Here is an 18765-nt window from a genome sequence, read left to right on the forward strand (position 1 = left end):
CTCTGGTGTGTGTGTTTAAAGGTACAGTGTGTAGAAATGGGAATATTCAGTTCTATTGATCAGTCAGATGCTAGATTAAAACGCCCCCTTACTCACTCCTCCTGTCAGTGAAGCGGCGGTGGCCTTTGAGGACGAAAAGCTCCTGTGATGCATAAGTATGATTTTCATTCCAATTTAGGCAAGGCAAGGCAACTTTATCTGTATGGGGCACTTCATACACAAGGGCAACTTAATGTGCTTTACATTAAAAGATCAAAAGCATTGGAAACATTCAGACAAACATAAAAGAGCACAATTGAAATGACAAATATAATAAAACAGAAAAGAAAAGGAAAATTTGAATATATTAAAAATTACATAAGATAAAAATAAAATAAGCTAAGATAGGAAGGCAGTGGTAAATAAAAAGGTCTTAGTCTTTGATTTTAAAGAGGTGAGTTGGAGCAGACCTACAGCTTTCAGGGAGTGTGTTCCAGATATGTGGTGCATAATGACTAAACGCTGCTTCACCATGTTTTCTTCTGACTCTAGGAACTGAAAGCAGACCAGTACCTGATGACCTCAGAGGTCGAGATGGTTCATACAGTAGCAGCAGATCAGCAATGTATTATGGGCCTAAACCATTCAGTGCTTTATAAACCATCAGCAGGATTTTAAAGTCTATTCTCTGACAGACAGGAAGCCAGTGTAGGGATCTAAGAACTGGAGTGATGTGGTCTACTTTGTTGGTCCTTGTTAGGACTCAAGCAGCAGCATTCTGTATGAGCTGCAGTCGTTTGATGGACATCTTAGGGAGTCCTGTAAAGACACCGTTACAGTAGTCTAGATAATAAAACCAAAGCCATTTTTTCAGGTAATTATACATAAATTCAAACATACTTATGAACATTATTATAATTTTCTCCTAACTCTTCTACACACTGCACCTTTAAGAAAAAACTCTTCCTCCATGACGCATCAACTGAGCCATCAATTGAGACAGTTGGGCTGTATATAGGGTTTCCTGTGCATAACTTGTCAAACTTTTTCAATATGTCTGCAGGGCCATCATCATTAGAAACAATGAGATCATCCCCGTGTCGACAGAGTTCACACCTGAGTCAGAACGGCAGCGACTACAGTTCCTGGTGAGATTATTGTGTACAGTAATTTCAGCATAGAAAACTTTTCCTCTTATATTTTCTTGTAGTAAAGCGCCTCATCTTCAGTCCAATGTCATCTGAGTTCTGATGAACGCACAGTAAAGTTAGTCACACAAAGCCATTTTAAGGGGTTTTTCAATTGCAGGAACATTACCCCGGAACTACGTGCGTTTCGACCGGAGGAACCAAGGTCTAAATTTAGTTCAGGGGTAGAAAATCTCCCCCCTGAAAAGCCCCTGTTTGGGGGGTAGTACTTTTCAAAGGTCCTGGGACTTTCGGTTGAACGTAACGGTGTTTGTGGAGTTTACACAGTTGTTGAAACACAGAGGGAGTTCCTCGGAATGCATACTAGTTTAGTTATTTATTAAGATTTCAAAATATTATTATTTTTTTTTTTTCTCCACACGTCACTCACCTGATTTGCACAATCTACCTTGGACATCAGCCCGCGGTGGAAATGCAGGCAACAATGGGGGCACAGGAACCTTTTAGTTCCGGGTAAAGTAGTTCTGGGGGCTAAAAGACCCCAGAACTCTTGGTTGAAATGCACCTTTAGCTTACTTCAAGCTAAGACCTCTGCACATCACAAAACTGGTGGAAAAACTCTGAACCTGAACTTTTGTTTGTTGGCCACAGAAATGGTTTCCCACTGTGTTTTCACACAACAAGCAACACAATCAGCAGGTTGTTTAAACTCCATCAATATCCTATAGAGCTGTGCAACAGCTCAACAAGCCTCTCAGCTGAAAATAGCTGGTGATGATTGACCTTTATGTAGTTGCTGGCACTGAGCAGTGACTCATATTGCAGCAGCTCCATGATCCCTTTTGATTTCATAAACAAATGTCGTGAATGTTGCCTGTTTATTAATACTGAAGGCGCCCCTCCATCTCCTCCTATTGTAAAAAAGACAAGCCAACCACCACGATGGGTGCTGACATGCTGTGTAGAGCATGTTTTGGAGCCACAGAATGCACAGAAGCTGCATGATGTCACACCCCTTCATTTAACCAAAACACACATTTAACTTACCATTAAAACATCAGAGATCCCTCAGGTTGGTCCTGTCCACAGCAGAACAGATTCCTGTGTTGATTTGAAACAGGCACTCGGGGTTATGGAGAGCTCAATGGTGTGTTTGTGTTCAATTTGTTTCCTCCTCTACTCTGGCAATCAGCTTAAGAACGCAGCATTTGTCAGCAAGGCTGTTAATCATGATGTTAAACCCCCTCCCAGGAATGAACTCCTGCACATTTCCTGCACAGTTTTTCTAAGATATCAAATTTATTGGTTTTGCATAATTAGGGGCATGGCTGACTTGTCCGAGCGAAGAGGCTCAAATGCCCCTCTTTAGCTCCGCCTCTCTGCCCCTTGCCAGGTCGATTGAAATCGGATCGAAAGTAAGGTTGAGCTAGCTATTCCAAGATGGCGACCACCATCGTTCCGCCTCTGCTTCAGGAACCAATTGGTGACATCACTGAGACTACATCCATGTTTTATACACTCTATGAACCTGATACATGTCCCAAAAGGGAGGAGGCAGGCTTATGACTGCAGCCAGTCAATAGGGGGAGCTATAAATGTTTTGGCTTCACTTTTCAGGGAGTGGTGTTGCTGTCCGTCTTTTTTCATTGTCTACGGTCTTAAAATAATGGAAACCTTAGCACTGAACATTCATTTTTTCATGTATTGAATGCCAGCACAGGTATCAATACCATATATTGAGGAAGACCTAAATACAGTCTGTGGAATGTATTGACATTGACAATACACTAGACCAATTTTATCTCATCACACTGTCTTCATTATATCGTTTATTCACCAAAAAGAAATCTGAAGTTCATTTTCCACTTTAATATATTTGTTTGAGGAAAAATTCCTGCCCTCTGCATTTCTGTAATAACCAAACTAAGACACACAAGGCATTTTATTTAACATAAAAATAAATGAACAGGCTCTACTTGTTGCCTTAATGTGGAGTTCAAAATAATACATCTTTAGGGTGCTTTGAACGAAATAAGATACTTAATTAAAACAAATTAAAAAAAAATGTTCTTGCTACTTTCTTTTTAACGAGTACAAATGTTGCTTCTGCCAATGCGTGTGTACAGGTGTATATGTGTGTGTGAGTTTGCATTTGTTTTACTTATCAATCATCATCATCATCATCACAACTGTTTTGTAAATGCAAATCACAGCAGCTTTGACTAATGTAATTTGAGGTACTCACTTTGTATTTACAGTAATTTGAAAATAAAATAGATAGCTGACGGCATATAATTGGAATTTTCAACACTAGATTATTATGCTGATGATATCAGCCTCCAAATTCAAGCCATGCTCAAGACTGAAGTCACATTGTAAGATTAAAAAAAGTGATGGCAGCTGACGTTAATTTGATCCGTAAATCTGCCACATATTTATCTGCCTGTCTGACTTGAAGACCATCATTTTGTGTCCACCAGGGTTTTATGCAGCCTCACCTGTTAGGAAATGAGTTCACGCACCTGGAATTTCCCCGGAGAGTCCAGAGGAAGGAGGTGGGCAAGAGAATGCTCTACAGAGACTTCACCATGAAAGGATGGTAAGTCCTCCTCGGTCTTTATATCACACTTTCTGTTACACAAGCCACCTTCATCCTGCTTATTTATGTCTAAGATTAATCACTGCCATAGTCTCCCTCTCTCCCTCTCCCTCACCTACTGCTGCTTACACTGTTTTATACAGTGACAGCTGAGGAGACCAGCAGGGAGCTAATGAGGGAACAGTCTAACCTATATGTTATAATGATACAGCAGGGATGGTACTGTATGTGTGGCTAGCGATGCACTATGCTGTCTGTCTGTCTGTCTGTGGCTGCAGAGGAAGCAGTAATGAGACACCCTCACTCACTCACTGCACACAGAGGCACATACTGTACAGTGCTGTGTGCATTGCGATGGGTGATGTATATTTTACTATTTGACTGCCCCTCAGGAGCAGCAGTGCCAGCCAGGATGTTTTACTGCAGAGCATACTGTTATGTTTCTCTTCACGCCCAAGCAAGGAAGTACTTTAGAGTCATTTAGTACGGTGGCCCTGAGAGCTCACAGCACTGCAACTTCAGAAAACACATGCAAAAAGACAAAGCACAAGCATATTAAGAAAACATCTTCATCAACTTGACAACGCATGTGCAGCATGCGTTGTCAAGACCACAACACAACACATTACAAAAACGAGCTGCAAATAGACCACAACACAACACATTACAAAAACGCGCTGCAAATAGACCACAACACAACACATTACAAAAACGCGCTGCAAATAGACCACAACACAACAGAAGTGTTTCCAGAGGACACTTACAAATGATGCACACTTCCGGATATGCTTGTTGACGCGGGTTTTGAATCGGAGTGCTAGTTCTCTTACCGTCAGTGGTGTTGGAAGTGAGATAAAATAAGTAAGTGTTTTTGATTTATTTTAACATTGTGACCGCATGATTTACTCTATTGCAGTGATCACTTTTAAACTATCGTTAGCCTTTTGTTTGTAATTAGCCTGCCAATTCTAATAACCTGATAAAATAAATACACACGGTTAATTCATTGTGAAACCATAGACTTCACACTATAGTGTGAAACACCATGTTAACTGGTTATAGTTACTATCAGAACCATTAATAGGGGACAAGCAAGTTATACTACCTGTGGGTTTTGCTGACATGGCAAACTAAATGACTTTGAAACATGACTGGCGATATTAGCTTTGGGCACAATTTGAGATGACTAATGTTCTTCACCTGCAGTCCCAGATACTGTAGAAGCTGCATCGTTTATAAAGCCGATATCTCGCCCACAGGAATGGCAAAATTTTGGCGAGTTATCCAATCCGACGCCACAGAAAGGACAATACATTTTGATCTGAAAAAGACGTTTAGATACCATGTTACATTGTCTTCTGCTGTCCATTCTTTCTTTGTAGAATGGGTCAGAATACATCATAAAATATTATTCATGCTGTCAAACTGCATCTTTGGAATTCGTTTTCGTCCTTGAACGTTACTTGGTGACAGTCATGAGTAACTATAGTAAATAACAGACAGACATCAGGAACATTGACTCAATACCCCACTTCAAATCTATGGTTTCACAATGAATTAACCGTGTGTATTTATTTTATCAGGTTATTAGAATTGGCAGGCTAATTACAAACAAAAGGCTAACGATAGTTTAACAGTGATCACTGCAATAGAGTAAATCATGCGGTCACAATGTTAAAATAAATCAAAAACACTTACTTATTGTATCTCACTTCCAACACCACTGACGGTAAGAGAACTAGCACTCCGATTCAAAACCTGCGTCAACAAGCATATCCGGAAGTGTGCATCACTTGTAAGTGTCCTCTGGAAACACTTCTGTTGTGTTGTGGTCTATTTGCAGCGCGTTTTTGTAATGTGTTGTGTTGTGGTCTTTGCAGCGCGTTTTTGTAATGTGTTGTGTTGTGGTCTATTTGCAGCGCGTTTTTGTAAATGCTGCACATGCGTTGTCAAGTTGATGAAGATGTTTTCTTAATATGCTTGTGCTTTGTCTTTTTGCATGTGTTTTCTTAAGTTGCAGTGCTGTGAGCTCTCAGGGCCACCGTAATTTAGAGGCCATTGTTTTAAAATATTCAATACTAGAGTACACGTGTACTTAAGCTTTGGTTGGGACAAAAAAACAACTCTTATTTTAGAAACCTAGAATTCATTTGTTAAGCTGCTTTTTCCAGCATAAGCAAGCTAAAAATCATGTTTTAAGCTAGCAAACTTCGCTAGCTTACTTTGGTACTTAGCAAAGTAGCCACAGTTGCTTATTTACAAGTGCAGCAGACATTGAGCAAGTAAACATATCATTTGGTGATTCTTTCATTTCAATTTAATTACAGTATTCACTAATGTGAATGCTGGCAGCTAGCTACTGTCTTTGTCCTTTTGCTGTTTGATGCTAAGACTGTTGTGTTTGGTGTAGCATTATGCATACAATGGAAAAAAGGCCCTCCAAAAACAAGGGAAAAAAAGGTTATTTCAAGGTCCGTTTACCTTGAAATAAGCAAAAAACATCTGTATATTATATATATTTAGAAAATTGGGATCTTAAAATTAGAAGGGTAAACTTATTTTAAGCAATATTTTACCAGTATTTTAAAGCTTAGTGTCTCAGAATAAGCCAGGAATGCTAACAATTAGTATTTTTTCACTCAAAAAAAGATTTTTGCACTAATACATTTAATGTCAACTTCTTCATTTGAGAAATGTTCACCTTAATTTGACTTGTATTATAGCGGCACTTCTCAAGGTTTAAGACCATCTTGTACTTGAAATAAGATTACAAAGTTTAATTTGAGCATTTTGAGATAAAATGTCTTCTCATAGTGAGCTGGATATACTAATATTCAGTCATGTTGTTTTTTAGGATAAGCCAGCTATGCTCACAAGTAGGAGTTTCATTGTGTGCATGTAGTTTGAGGATGTATATTTTGATCTGGTTTAGAAGAAACAGTGCCTGAAAACTGTAACCCACCCTTAAAAACAACAACTTTTCTTTCTTTCTTTCTTTCTTTCTTTAATCAATGGAGCTGTTTTCTGATAGATTCTCCAATAAAATGCATTTACTTAAATCAAGTAAAGAGTTTGTCTTAAATCAAGATTATCCGTCTTCTACAAATAAGATCTCAGCTTGAAAAATGTATGAAATGTAAAATAAACCTTGTTTCTTCTAAATTACAACTCGAAACAAGATAATTTCAAGATTGTTTGACTTAACAAGATATTTAAGATGCATTGTCTTAAAACAAGTCCCTCTATCTTGCTCAAATGTTACTTGTCAAGTAAATGTATCTTGAATCAAGTGGGATAAGACATTTAGACTAAAAATGAGACAATTTCATTTGGTAAGATTTCAAGTTTTTGCAGTGTAAAAATAGCTGAAGGACTGGGTGTTGTGTAAGAAATCTTGAACATTTTAATTCCCCTCAAGATATGGTATGTTAACAAACAACATTTTGGATAGTTCTGTTCAAATTTAGAGCTCAATTTATGACTAATTTATGTCTACTTTTGTGCCTCACAAAGGTGGTAACATTGGTGGTACATTGAAGTTAGCCAAAGTAGCAAAACAGCTGCAGTAGTTGTGTTTTTAAAATTAAAAGAGATAGCTGGAGTAACATTTGTTTAAATGTATTCCACTGACAGCTTCCCAGTTGCCCATTAATGAAGGTATTTTTGCTTCGATATGCTACTTTTGATTTTCTCACTTGGTTTCAGTTTCTTCAAATGTTTTTGTCTCCAAAAAATGAATTCAGCTACTTGTTGATAATTAACTTACAGCATTTTGAATAAAGAATATAACCCTTTGTGTGTGCTTTGAGAGTTAGTAATATCATTGTGGCTCATTTGCACACATTTAGGCGCAGAAGCCACACAATTCTTTTGTGAATCAAGCCCAGTGTACATTAGACTCTGAAATGCAAGGTAATAACATAAAAAAAAATGTCCAAAAGAGCTCCCTCTGCAGCACTTAATATCCCTTAATAGTGTGATGTGTCTTGCTTTATCAGAAGTGTTAAGTTTGATATCAGGATGAGGAGGTTGTATCTCTACCTTACTTTGGCACAAAGAGTTTAGTAGGGCCTGAAGAGGCGAAACAATAACTGGCAGACAGGGCAAAAAGTGGTCAGACATGAAGCTGTTTGATGTTGATATTCTTCTGACTGATTACATCAACTTCACTGTAGCTTGTTAAAGGGCATCAGTGTTAGCCATGGATTCAGTTCTGTCAGACATCAAAGCTCCTTTCTAAGAGTGTTATTGAGAAGTAATGCTTCGATTTATGGACTTCTGAACTCTTGGTTGTGCTTTTACTTTTCACCTTTAAAATTTCCAGCAATGTGAATACTTCTTAATCTACTCAACTCACACAGATTCAAAAACTTTAAGATGGAAGGCAGTGGCTTTTGTTTTCACGTTACTATAGGAGGTAAAACTGATAAAAGACACACTGATAGGCACTTTGATCAGTCATAAAGCTTTCCATAGCGTCCTTTCTAAGCCCACGCCTTAGGGAGAACACGACGCAATTCAATTTGTATTCATATACCCCCAAAACAGGACACTTGACAGAAAGAGATATGGCTTGAGGATGGGAGGATTGTATCTGTCCTTGTGCCAGTCTGTTGGAAGGTGCTTTTTCCAGCAGACGGTGGAGAGAGTGGTCAAGCTACCTTTAAGTGCATGTTGAACACAAAATTCAGATGCCTGAGCAATAATCAGCTGATAAAATCTTTGTTTTGAATTATTCACTGCCAAGTCTCACAACAAGGCGGTCCACTGAAACACAACTTCCTTCCTTCTCATCAATGATCCCCTCTACACCAGCCATAGCACGCTGCTCAGCTTGGGAAAAAGAACCCTTCTCCTCCGCTTTGTGTCGCTGTCTTGTCTCACCCTGTTGGGTGTTCTTTTCCCCATAACAACCTGCTAACCATACATTATCCCTCTTTTTACCCGGCCACTAACTTAAAATACACACACGTTGTCAAAAACATTGATTCAAATATTATTTTATTGATTTAAATGATTTATGTTTACAGTTTTAAAAAAATTATCCCAGTGATTCCACGTCAGTTAGCGTTCCATGGTGATGGATTCTTATCTGCCTGTTAAATGTGTCTGAACACTTTTCAGTGGATTGTTTTGACATGAATGCATGCGATCAGTTTGACTCCGGTGTTGCTCATTAGTGAATGTTGGGCTTTGATCAATCAGAATCAAGCTTCTTACACAACCGGAAGATCAGTAAGAAAGCCGGGTAATAAGCTAAGAATAACCGTATACCCAACATGCAATTAATAGTTAGATGAATGACCAGAGTGCTTCTGACTGAAATGTAAATTAAATCTTAGAAATATATCCTATTTGCTTGAGCTTTTAGACTTTTGTTTAAAAATTGAGGGCTGTAAAATCCGAACAGGGCGCTGAAAGAGGTTCAAGGTTATATGTAACAGCTGGTAATGAAAAAAGTGAAGGAAATATGTTTTAGTCAGTAGCTATCAGTGATGCCTTTCATGTCAAGTGTCATCATTTGATCCATTTCTGGTACAAACATATTGAATAGTGCAGCTTTGAAAAGTGGATAAATATATAATTGAAGAGATGAATCAGAGAGCAATCAAGGAGTTTGTATAAGCAATGAATGAGGCTAATAAGTACTGGAATATTTGAAATAAGGTTTTTATTCTAAGCTTTAGTGTGGTGAATAACCAACAGAATACAGTGACAAATTTAATTAAATGGTTTGATTTGACAACTGCATAGTATCAGTCACACAGTAGTTACTGTCTTGTTCAGTCTAACTTATTTTACATCCTGATGGACAAATATGAAACGGAGGTACAGATTGTAGAAACTGCAGACTGTGGATTTGTTGTAAAGCAAAACTTGAGCATAGTGTTACTTCAGTCAGGCCACGAAATCAAGCTCGGTCCACACAACATCAGCTGCTCTTAACGCCAACCCCTCTCAGCTGGATCTACCAATCCAATTGGCAAATAGCAAAATGGGCGCACTATCTGAACTGCCTTAAAGCGTTTTTCCACCGCAGGAACTTTACCCTGGAACTAGGGACTTTAACCCTGAACTACGTACATTTCTACCGGAGGAAACAGGGTCTAAATTTAGTTCAGGGGTAGATAATCTCCCCCCTGAAAAGCCCCTGCTTGGGGGGTATTACTTTTCAAAGGTCCTGGGACTTTCGGTTGAACGTAACGGTGTTTGTTGAGTTTACACAGTTGTTTAAACACAGAGGGAGTTCCTGGGAATGTATACTAGTTTATTTTTTTATTAAGATTTCAAAACATTATTTATTTATTTATTCTAAATACGTCCCTGGCCTGATTTGCACAATCTACCCGGGACTTCAGCCCACGGTTGAAACACAGACAACAATGGGGGCACAGGAACCTTTTAGTTTCCGGGGAAAGTAGTTCTGGGGGCTAAAAGACCCCGGAAATCTTGGTCGAAATGCACCTTTAGCCTACCTACTTTTACTGCTTATTCTATAAACAGCTTTGCAACCCAGCTTCTCATTTTCTGCTGTGTCTGAATTTACCAGTGTCATATGCATAGTCATGGATGCCTGCTCTGTTCTGTACTCCGGAGTTCTTTGCTGATGCTCTCCCTGCCTTGGCTTTTCATGTATGCATATGAAAGAGAGAGGGGTTGTGTGTTCTCCCCACCTCAGTCTTTGGAATTTCACGTAGGCACATGGATGGCAGGGAGCTCTCAGAACAGAGCCATACTGCCAAATACAACTTATTGTACACTAATAATGAAATTATTTTGACAAGATCTACTTTTCCATTTTCACTCAACCCATTTATGTGAATGTGTGTGTTCAGAAAAGCTCAAAGAGAAGATTATTGCACTTTTTGATCTCCTGTTCTGTTTTTTGCACAGGGCCTATAAGACCCTTGAGGATGAAGATCTCAAGTTTCCCTTAATATACGGGGAAGGGAAAAAGGTAAGAGTGTGTCAACTCTTAAGCCCTGTGTATCTACTCTGGAACTCAGAGCTGTGGAGAAACGACTCGCCCTCACATTGTCAGTCTGACACACACACATACACACACCAAATGCCTGCCAGCCAACCAGAGAGTGGGCGAAAAAACTTGGTCTCTGATGTGCGGGATAGTTAGTGTGTGTGTGTGTGTGTGTGTGTGTGTGTGTGTGTGTGTGTGTGTGTGTGTGTGTGTGTGTGTGTGTGTGTGTGTGTGTGTGTGTGTGTGTGTGTGTGTGTGTGTATGTGTGTACACCCTAGCCAGAAGAGAAAGAAGACGGTCCATCTGTTTCACTCCAGTAGCTACATCTTACACACACACACGGACATTCAGACAGACACACACCACTCGGGAGATGACAGTCGTCTCTCTCTCTGTGAGAAGTGGAGTTAATCCCCATGGGGACAGCAGGGGAGAGATGAGACGACGAGACAGAAAGTGAAAAAACAATCCACCAAATAAATTGCACAAAAGCCTTCACATTCTGAGTTGTGACAGTTTGTTTCATATTTTCTATCAGTTCAGGCTGATGCAAAAAAAGAGACGTAAGGAAAGTGTCCATCAAAGAGGAAGATAGCATCTGACAGCCACACTGTGTAATTGTTGTGTGATGGCTAGCTGCTGGATTCAAAGAGGAGACAAAATGAAAATGAGTTCCCGCGCAGAGATGAAAGAGAGGAAGAACGTTGAGAAAGAATTTGAAAAGAAAGGGGATCTAGAAAGTATCAGTCCTCTGCGCAGTGTCACATATAGTGATACAAATAATGATGATGTAAATTCTGACCAGAAGTTAACAGGGTCAATACAATCCATCCATGTTGACTAGGGTTGCAAAGGGGTGGAAAGTTTCCAGTAAATTTCCATGGGAAGTTAAGATGGGTAATTTTGGAAATATTCCAAATTGGAATTTATGGGAATTAACTGGGAATTGAGGGTAATTTAATGGAAAGGTATCATATCCAAGCATAAATATTTGTTTTGTTATAAGCAGACATCCATCCAAAAAAGTCCCATTCAACATGCAAATAAAAAGTGTATGTAGGGGATGTGGTCTCTATAGCCCTGCAGTAAGCAGTGTTCTATGTGCATGTGATTGAGGAATAGCATAGATATTCAACAATACGTACATGAGATCTGGTTGTTTTAGTCAGGATTATGCTAAAATATATTTTCCCCAACTATATTTAAGTTCCCTATTAAGAGCCAACCTTCAATTTAGTAAATTCCTGGTTTATTCCCATGGAAAGTTTCCAACTTTGAAAATTCCCAGAATTTTGCAACCCCAATGTTTACACATATTTGTTTATTTTAAGCTGTCTCATAAAAACGCCATATAAATGCTGTTATACCAAAATGTATAAGCAACCTTAACTCAACCACTTCATGTTTTACAGGCTCGTGTCCTGGCCACCATCGGTGTGACCCGTGGGCTCGGTGACCATGACCTCAAAGTTCATGACTCCAACATTTACATCAAACCGTTCCTATCCTGTTGTCCTGAGGTAAGAGCAAACACGGCAATCAGCCTTATAGTTTCATAAATTATGTCTTAAAAGTAAGCTAGAAGTCCAACAGAAATTAAGCAGGTGTTTTCTTTATAGCAGGCAAGTGACCTGGTCTCTGACCCAGACAGCAGCCTGATGAACAACAAAAGAGTGTTTTACTGCTAACTCACTGTTAGAGCCATAGAGTTATTTGAGTGTGTGTGCCTTTAATTGTCATGCTGCAGGTAATTGGTGCTGCCAAATTGGAGCAACTGAGCATGTGCAAGGCCATGTGTGCTTTCATCTGAGCAGGACAAGGAGCAACATAATTTTCTAACCGTAGCTTTGTTTGTTTTTTTATAGTTTTGTCACTTTTGTGGAAATATAATAATAATAATAATAATAATAATAATAATACATTTTATTTATAAAAGCGCTTTAAAAGATTCTCCAAGCGCTTTACAGGAAAATACAATTATACAAAATGCAAAAAAGCAAAGAAAAGCAAGGCAGCAAAATAAAACAAAACAAGAAAAAAATCAATCAATTATAGTTTAAAAGCCTTTGTAAATAGGTGCGTTTTGAGTCCGGATTTGAATTTGGTGAGTGAGGGAGAGAATCTGAGGTGTTGGGGGAGAGAGTTCCAGAGGGGGGGGGGCAGCGACAGAGAAGGCCCTGTCCCCCCAGGTTCGGTGCTTGGGTTTGGTGAGAGGGGTGAGGAGGTTGGCGTTGGTGGAGAGGAGGTTGCGGGAGGGATTATATGGCTGCAGAAGGTCGGTGAGGTAGGAGGGAGCTAGGTTATGGAGGGCTTTATAGGTGATGAGTAGGATCTTGTACTGTATTCTGAAGGGGATGGGAAGCCAATGGAGGTTCTGGAGGACTGGGGTGATGTGGTCTCTGGAGCAGGTATGAGTGAGGAGGCGTGCAGCTGAGTTTTGTATGTATTGTAATTTGTTGAGGAGGGTGTTGGGTGTACCGTAGAGGATGCTATTGCAATAATCTATTCTTGAGGTGATGAAGGCGTGGATGAGAGTTTCAGCTGCTGTGAAGGAAAGGGAGGGGCGGAGACGGGCGATGTTTTTAAGGTGGAAGAAAGCCGTTTTTGAAATATTGTTAATGTGTTGTTGAAAGTTAAGTGACTGATCAAAAATGATACCAAGGTTACGGATGTGGGTGGATGCTGAAACAGTGGATTTATCAATAGTGAGTGAGAAGTCTGGGCAGGTGGAAGTGAGGGATTTTGGGCCTATGATGAGAATTTCGGATTTATTACAATTGAGTTTGAGAAAGTTTGTTTGCATCCAGGAGTTTATTTCAGTATATAAGTTAATACCGATGAGAGAAGTGATTTTGTTTGTCCATATTTTTAATAAATTCTCGGATCGTTTAATTTTATACAGCATTTATTTCATTTTTAAGTAAACCTATTTTACAACGCACGAGTCAGAAATATCACGTCCTGCAGAAGTGGCAAAAGAAAGTTTTGTCTAAAAGTTGCCACTACACTCACAAACAGGAACCAGTCTTATTCTACACCATGGCTTCTTTCAGTGTACAATAAAATAATTCCTTACAAGTGAAAGTGCACTTCTAAATACCACAAACAACAATCTGTCTGCACTTGACATCAAGGTGACAATGTTTAGTTGACTTACTACCTTGTTCCCTACATTTTTAATACAGGCACCTGTAGCCTGACAGCTGCTATCAGTCAGACAGACATAAACTAGATGGCTGACATGAATAGAACTAACATACATGGATTATTTAGATGTCTTATTACAAAAATAAAATCATCATTAAAGATACAATCAGTGAGTTTTGGTCGCAACGCTCATCATAAACATAACTCGTGTGTGTGTTTAGAACACGGCCCAGGGAAGGTTTGAATTATCTTTAAGAAAGTTAGTTTTAACTAGTTTGGCTTTGACTGGTTGGATATTTGAGCATTGCATCTTTTAAAGTTACAGTTGTGCCAATAGTATTATATATTTTTAGAAGCTCATTATTTTTCTACATACCAATCTTATTGTTATATAGCGAGCTTAGGGTCAGCTGAGCCTAGCATTATTATTATTTTAACCATTATTATTTGAATCATTGCTTTAACATTTATTTATCTTATTCAATTATTTATTTATCAATTTTTTTCTTGTATTCATCTGATCTTGTTAATGCTACCTTATTTTTAATTTTTCTTTCCACTATTACTTATTTTATTAATTTTACTGTATTCATTTTATTTTTAAATATTTTATTATAATAATGCCTTTTTTAATTTTCCCATTGCTGTTGTTTTCTGTCTCTCTGTTATTCTGAGAGGCACCTTGGGCTGCATGTTTTTATGTATAAAAGGTAAATTGAGTTGAGTTGCATAAAGACTGGTGAAGCCTAGCCAGGCTCTTTTATTACCTAAAAAATGTCTACCTGTCAGAGCCTATTAAGCTCATTATCTGTTATTTATGCAATTTCTATGTCTTCCTACATTCATGCTATATTGCTAGACTAGCTTTGTCCCTGCGCCCAGTTTTTAAGCCAGCTAATGTAGTTTCAATCTTAAAGTAATTACCATCTATAATAAACCCTGGCTTTGTTTCCTCTTTCCTTTCTTATTCTGCTTGACGAGTCCATCTGCTACTTTGTTATGTTGAATATCAAAGAATAAGTCTGTCACATGACTTCGGCTGCTTTTACCCATGTCAAATCTGCACTTAAATAACCAGAGGTAGTGTTTTACAGCATCTCTGTTAGAAAAAAAGGTCCTCTGCTTCAGGAGAACTTAAACTCACCTATATGACTGTCTGGCTCTGCTTCCAAAGCGCTTTCATCTTCGGGTGTAGTTTGTCTTATGGAATTTTGCATTTTTTCCTCCCACGGCTCTCTGCTTGATCTTTTATTCATTAATACCAGAGTTCATACCGGGTTCACATGGAAGACTGAACCCCCTCTCGGTGCACTGTCTGTGAGAGAAAGACATTGATACAAGCACCGCTCTCACCTCTCAACAAAGTCACTGAGCGGTCTTGTAATACTTTCAGTCAATGAAACTGATTCAATGGGCTGCAGAAATGTCATGAAACCCAGGTCTAGGTCAGTATATACATTTTAATAGTGCAAACTAGCTCAAGCTACTTGCATTTCACTGAATACATTTCTCTTATAAATTTGACCTTACAATCACTAATATTAAATATCATTTACATTTTTAATAAAAATGCTAACTATTCATTTTCATGTAAACTTAAATTGATTTTAAGTATTTCAAAAAAGGAATAAAGCAAAAAAAAGGAAATATAAAATACTGTAAGCAATTTGTGAGATAGTCATTTGATCCAGCAACAGGGTCAAAACTTCAATAGATGAAACAAAAGCTGTGTTTGTCCAAAAAACATTGTGTAGATATTATTAGTCTCAAATGATGAATTATGTAATTATTTGACTTTTCTTTTCTCTATTAAACAATTACATTTTATGCCAAGCAGCAACCTCCGGTCTAAAACTATGAGTCCAATGCCTAAGTGCTAAGACTGCAGTTCATCGAGGATCGGCTTGAGGCTGGCTCCGGAAGTACCCTAAACCACATACACACCAATTCAAAAAAGCCGATCTTTACAGCAGAAATAAACATGTTTACAGCCTGGTACAAAAGACGAGTGTAGTCTGGATAGCTCATTTCTTGATCGGCTCACACTGTACGGGGGCAATTTTTTTTCTAATGCGGCAATTTCGAAGATATTGAGATTACAAGTCTTCCAATGAGAGGCACAGCTGACTTGATTGACAGGCGGGAACACTGTAGCTGTTGGCTAGGAGGCTCAAAGCCCGCCTCTTTACGTCACAATCACTCGACAGCAGCAATATGGCTGCCGCCGCCGATTGGCCTCAAAACAGCGCTTCAGAAACAGATGGGTGACATCACAAATACTATGTCCATATATATATATATAGAATATATAGTGTTTGGTGCGAATCAACAAATATTGGCACACTTGCAGTCTAGACTAAGATTAATATCCACTAAGCATCAGAGTGTCAGCCTGGCCGTGGTGAGCATGTCTGCATGAAAATGTTGACTTTCTGCTTAAAACACAGCTGTGCCTATATGCAGCCTATGAATTTCTTGCATGGCTGTATGATTTAAAATATATATATATTTTATTGCTTGATATTAGGGGCCAATTGACCTTGTTTTTCTTTGTTGTAACATTGTATCTTTCACTTTTGATTTGCAGGTTAAGGTCTATGACTTGATGCACTATGAACATGGGGCTGATGATGTTCTGGTGATGGGAACTGATGGGCTCTGGGACGTCCTCTCCAACCAGGAAGTTGCCGAAGCTGTCACCTCTTTTCTAGCCAACTGTGATCCTGATGACCTGCACAGGTCTGCAGCCTTTTAGCTTCTACTCGCATGTTTGTTTTTCATATGGTGTACACTTAAAGGCTGGATATTCAAGTTAAACCATCTTACAGGCAAGACTCAGTTGTATTTCATCTTAATGCTAGATGGTGGACTGATGCTATCTAAGACAGTTATCATCCGAAAATGTCTCTTTCAGGTGTTTGGGGCCAGGAACAAGAGCTACAGTCTTATAAAATACTTCTGGTTATCCAGGTCTTTATGCCTACATTATAAGGCATACTTCTTGTTTAGTTAGCTGATTGGTTTTGTCTGGTTTCATTGATAAGTTTAATGGTGTTCATCTGCATAACAGTGAAACTGTTGGATTAGGGTTAGGGGCTTAGGGTTAGGGTAATGATTAGGGTTAGGGTTATGTGTGATATCACAAACCTAATCATAACCATAACCCTAATCATAACCCTAACCCCAACCCTAACCCTAATCTCAACCCTAACACTAACCCTAACCTTAACCCTAATCATAACCCCTAACCCTAATCCTTACCCTAACCCTAACCCTAATCCTAATCCTAACCCTAATCCTAATCATAACCCTAACCGTAATCATAACCCTAACCCCTAACTCTAACCCTAATCATAACCCCAACCCAAACCTAATCACAACCCTAACCCTAACCCTAATCCTAAACCTAACCCTAACCCTAATCATAACCCTTATTCTAACCCTAACCCTAACCCTAATCCTAATCCTAACCCTAATCCTAATCATAACCCTAACCGTAATCATAACCCTAACCCCTAACTCTAACCCTAATCATAACCCCAACCCAAACCTAATCACAACCCTAACCCTAACCCTAATCCTAAACCTAACCCTAACCCTAATCATAACCCTTATTCTAACCCTAACCCTAATCCTAACCCCAACCCTAATCCTAATCCTAATCATAACCCTAACCGTAATCATAACCCTAACCCCTAACTCTAATCCTAATCATAATCCTAACCCCTAATCCTAACCCTAATCACACCCTAACCCTAACCCTAATCCTAATCCTAACCCTATTCATAATCATAACCCTAACCGTAATCATAACCCTAACCCCTAACTCTAACCCTAATCATAGCCCTAACCCTAACCCAAATCATAACCCTAACCCCAACCCTAAGCCTAATCACAACCCTAACCCTAATCCTAAACCTAACCCTAACCCTAATCATAACCCTAATTCTAACCCTAACCCTAACCCTTATTCTAACCCTAACCCTAACCCTAATCCTAACCCCAACCCTAATCTTAACCCTAACCCTAATCATAACCCTAATTCTAACCCTAACCCTAACCCTTATTCTAATCCTAACCCTAATCCTAAACCTAACCCTAACCCTAACCCTAACCCTTATTCTAATCCTAACCCTAATCCTAAACCTAACCCTAACCCTAACCCTAACCCTAATTCTAACCCTGACCCTAATTCTAACCCTAACCCTAACCCTAATCCTAACCCTAATCCTAAACCTAACCCTAATCCTAACCCTAATCCTAACCCTAATCCTAAACCTAACCCTAACCCTAACCCTAACCCTAATTCTAACCCTGACCCTAATTCTAACCCTAATCCTAACCCTAATCCTAAACCTAACCCTAATCATGACCCTAATTCTAACCCTAACCCTAACCCTAATCCTAACCCTAATTCTAACCCTAACCCTAATCCTAACCCTAATCCTAACCCTAATCCTAACCCTAATCCTAACCCTAACCCTAATCATAACCCTAATCATAACCCTAATGCTAACCCTAACCCTAACCCTAACCCTAATCATAACCCTGATCATAACCCTAATCCTAACCCTAACCCTAATCCTAACCCTAACCCTAACCCTAACCCAACCCTAATTCAAACCCTAATTTTAACCCAACCCTAATTCAAACCCTAATTTTAACCCTAATCCTAACCCTAACCCTAATTCAAACCCTAACCCTAATTCTAACCCTAACCCTAATTCTAACCCTAATTCTAACCCTAACCCAACCCTAATTCTAACCCTAACCCTAACCCTAGTTCTAACCCTAACCCTAACCCTAACCCTAACCCTAGTTCTAATCCTAACCCTAACCCTAATCCTAACCCTAACCCTAATCCTAACCCTAACCCTAATTCTAACCCTAACCCTAACCCTAGTTCTAACCCTAAT

General features: G+C 39.0%; 1 protein-coding gene across 1 annotated transcript in view; it reads left to right on the forward strand.

Moving 5' to 3' along the window:
- The window catches only part of LOC117804685 (protein phosphatase 1H-like), a 49165-nt gene that overhangs the window by 20183 nt on the left and 10217 nt on the right, over nt 1–18765 (forward strand). The window contains exons 5-9 of the mRNA XM_034673004.1: nt 1043–1127; nt 3608–3726; nt 10621–10684; nt 12115–12222; nt 16437–16588. Coding sequence (XP_034528895.1) covers nt 1043–1127; nt 3608–3726; nt 10621–10684; nt 12115–12222; nt 16437–16588 — 528 coding nt within the window. The remainder of the gene's footprint in view (nt 1–1042; nt 1128–3607; nt 3727–10620; nt 10685–12114; nt 12223–16436; nt 16589–18765) is intronic.

This window comes from Notolabrus celidotus, chromosome 21 (assembly GCF_009762535.1).
Source record: "Notolabrus celidotus isolate fNotCel1 chromosome 21, fNotCel1.pri, whole genome shotgun sequence".
NCBI classification, from domain to species: domain Eukaryota; kingdom Metazoa; phylum Chordata; class Actinopteri; order Labriformes; family Labridae; genus Notolabrus; species Notolabrus celidotus.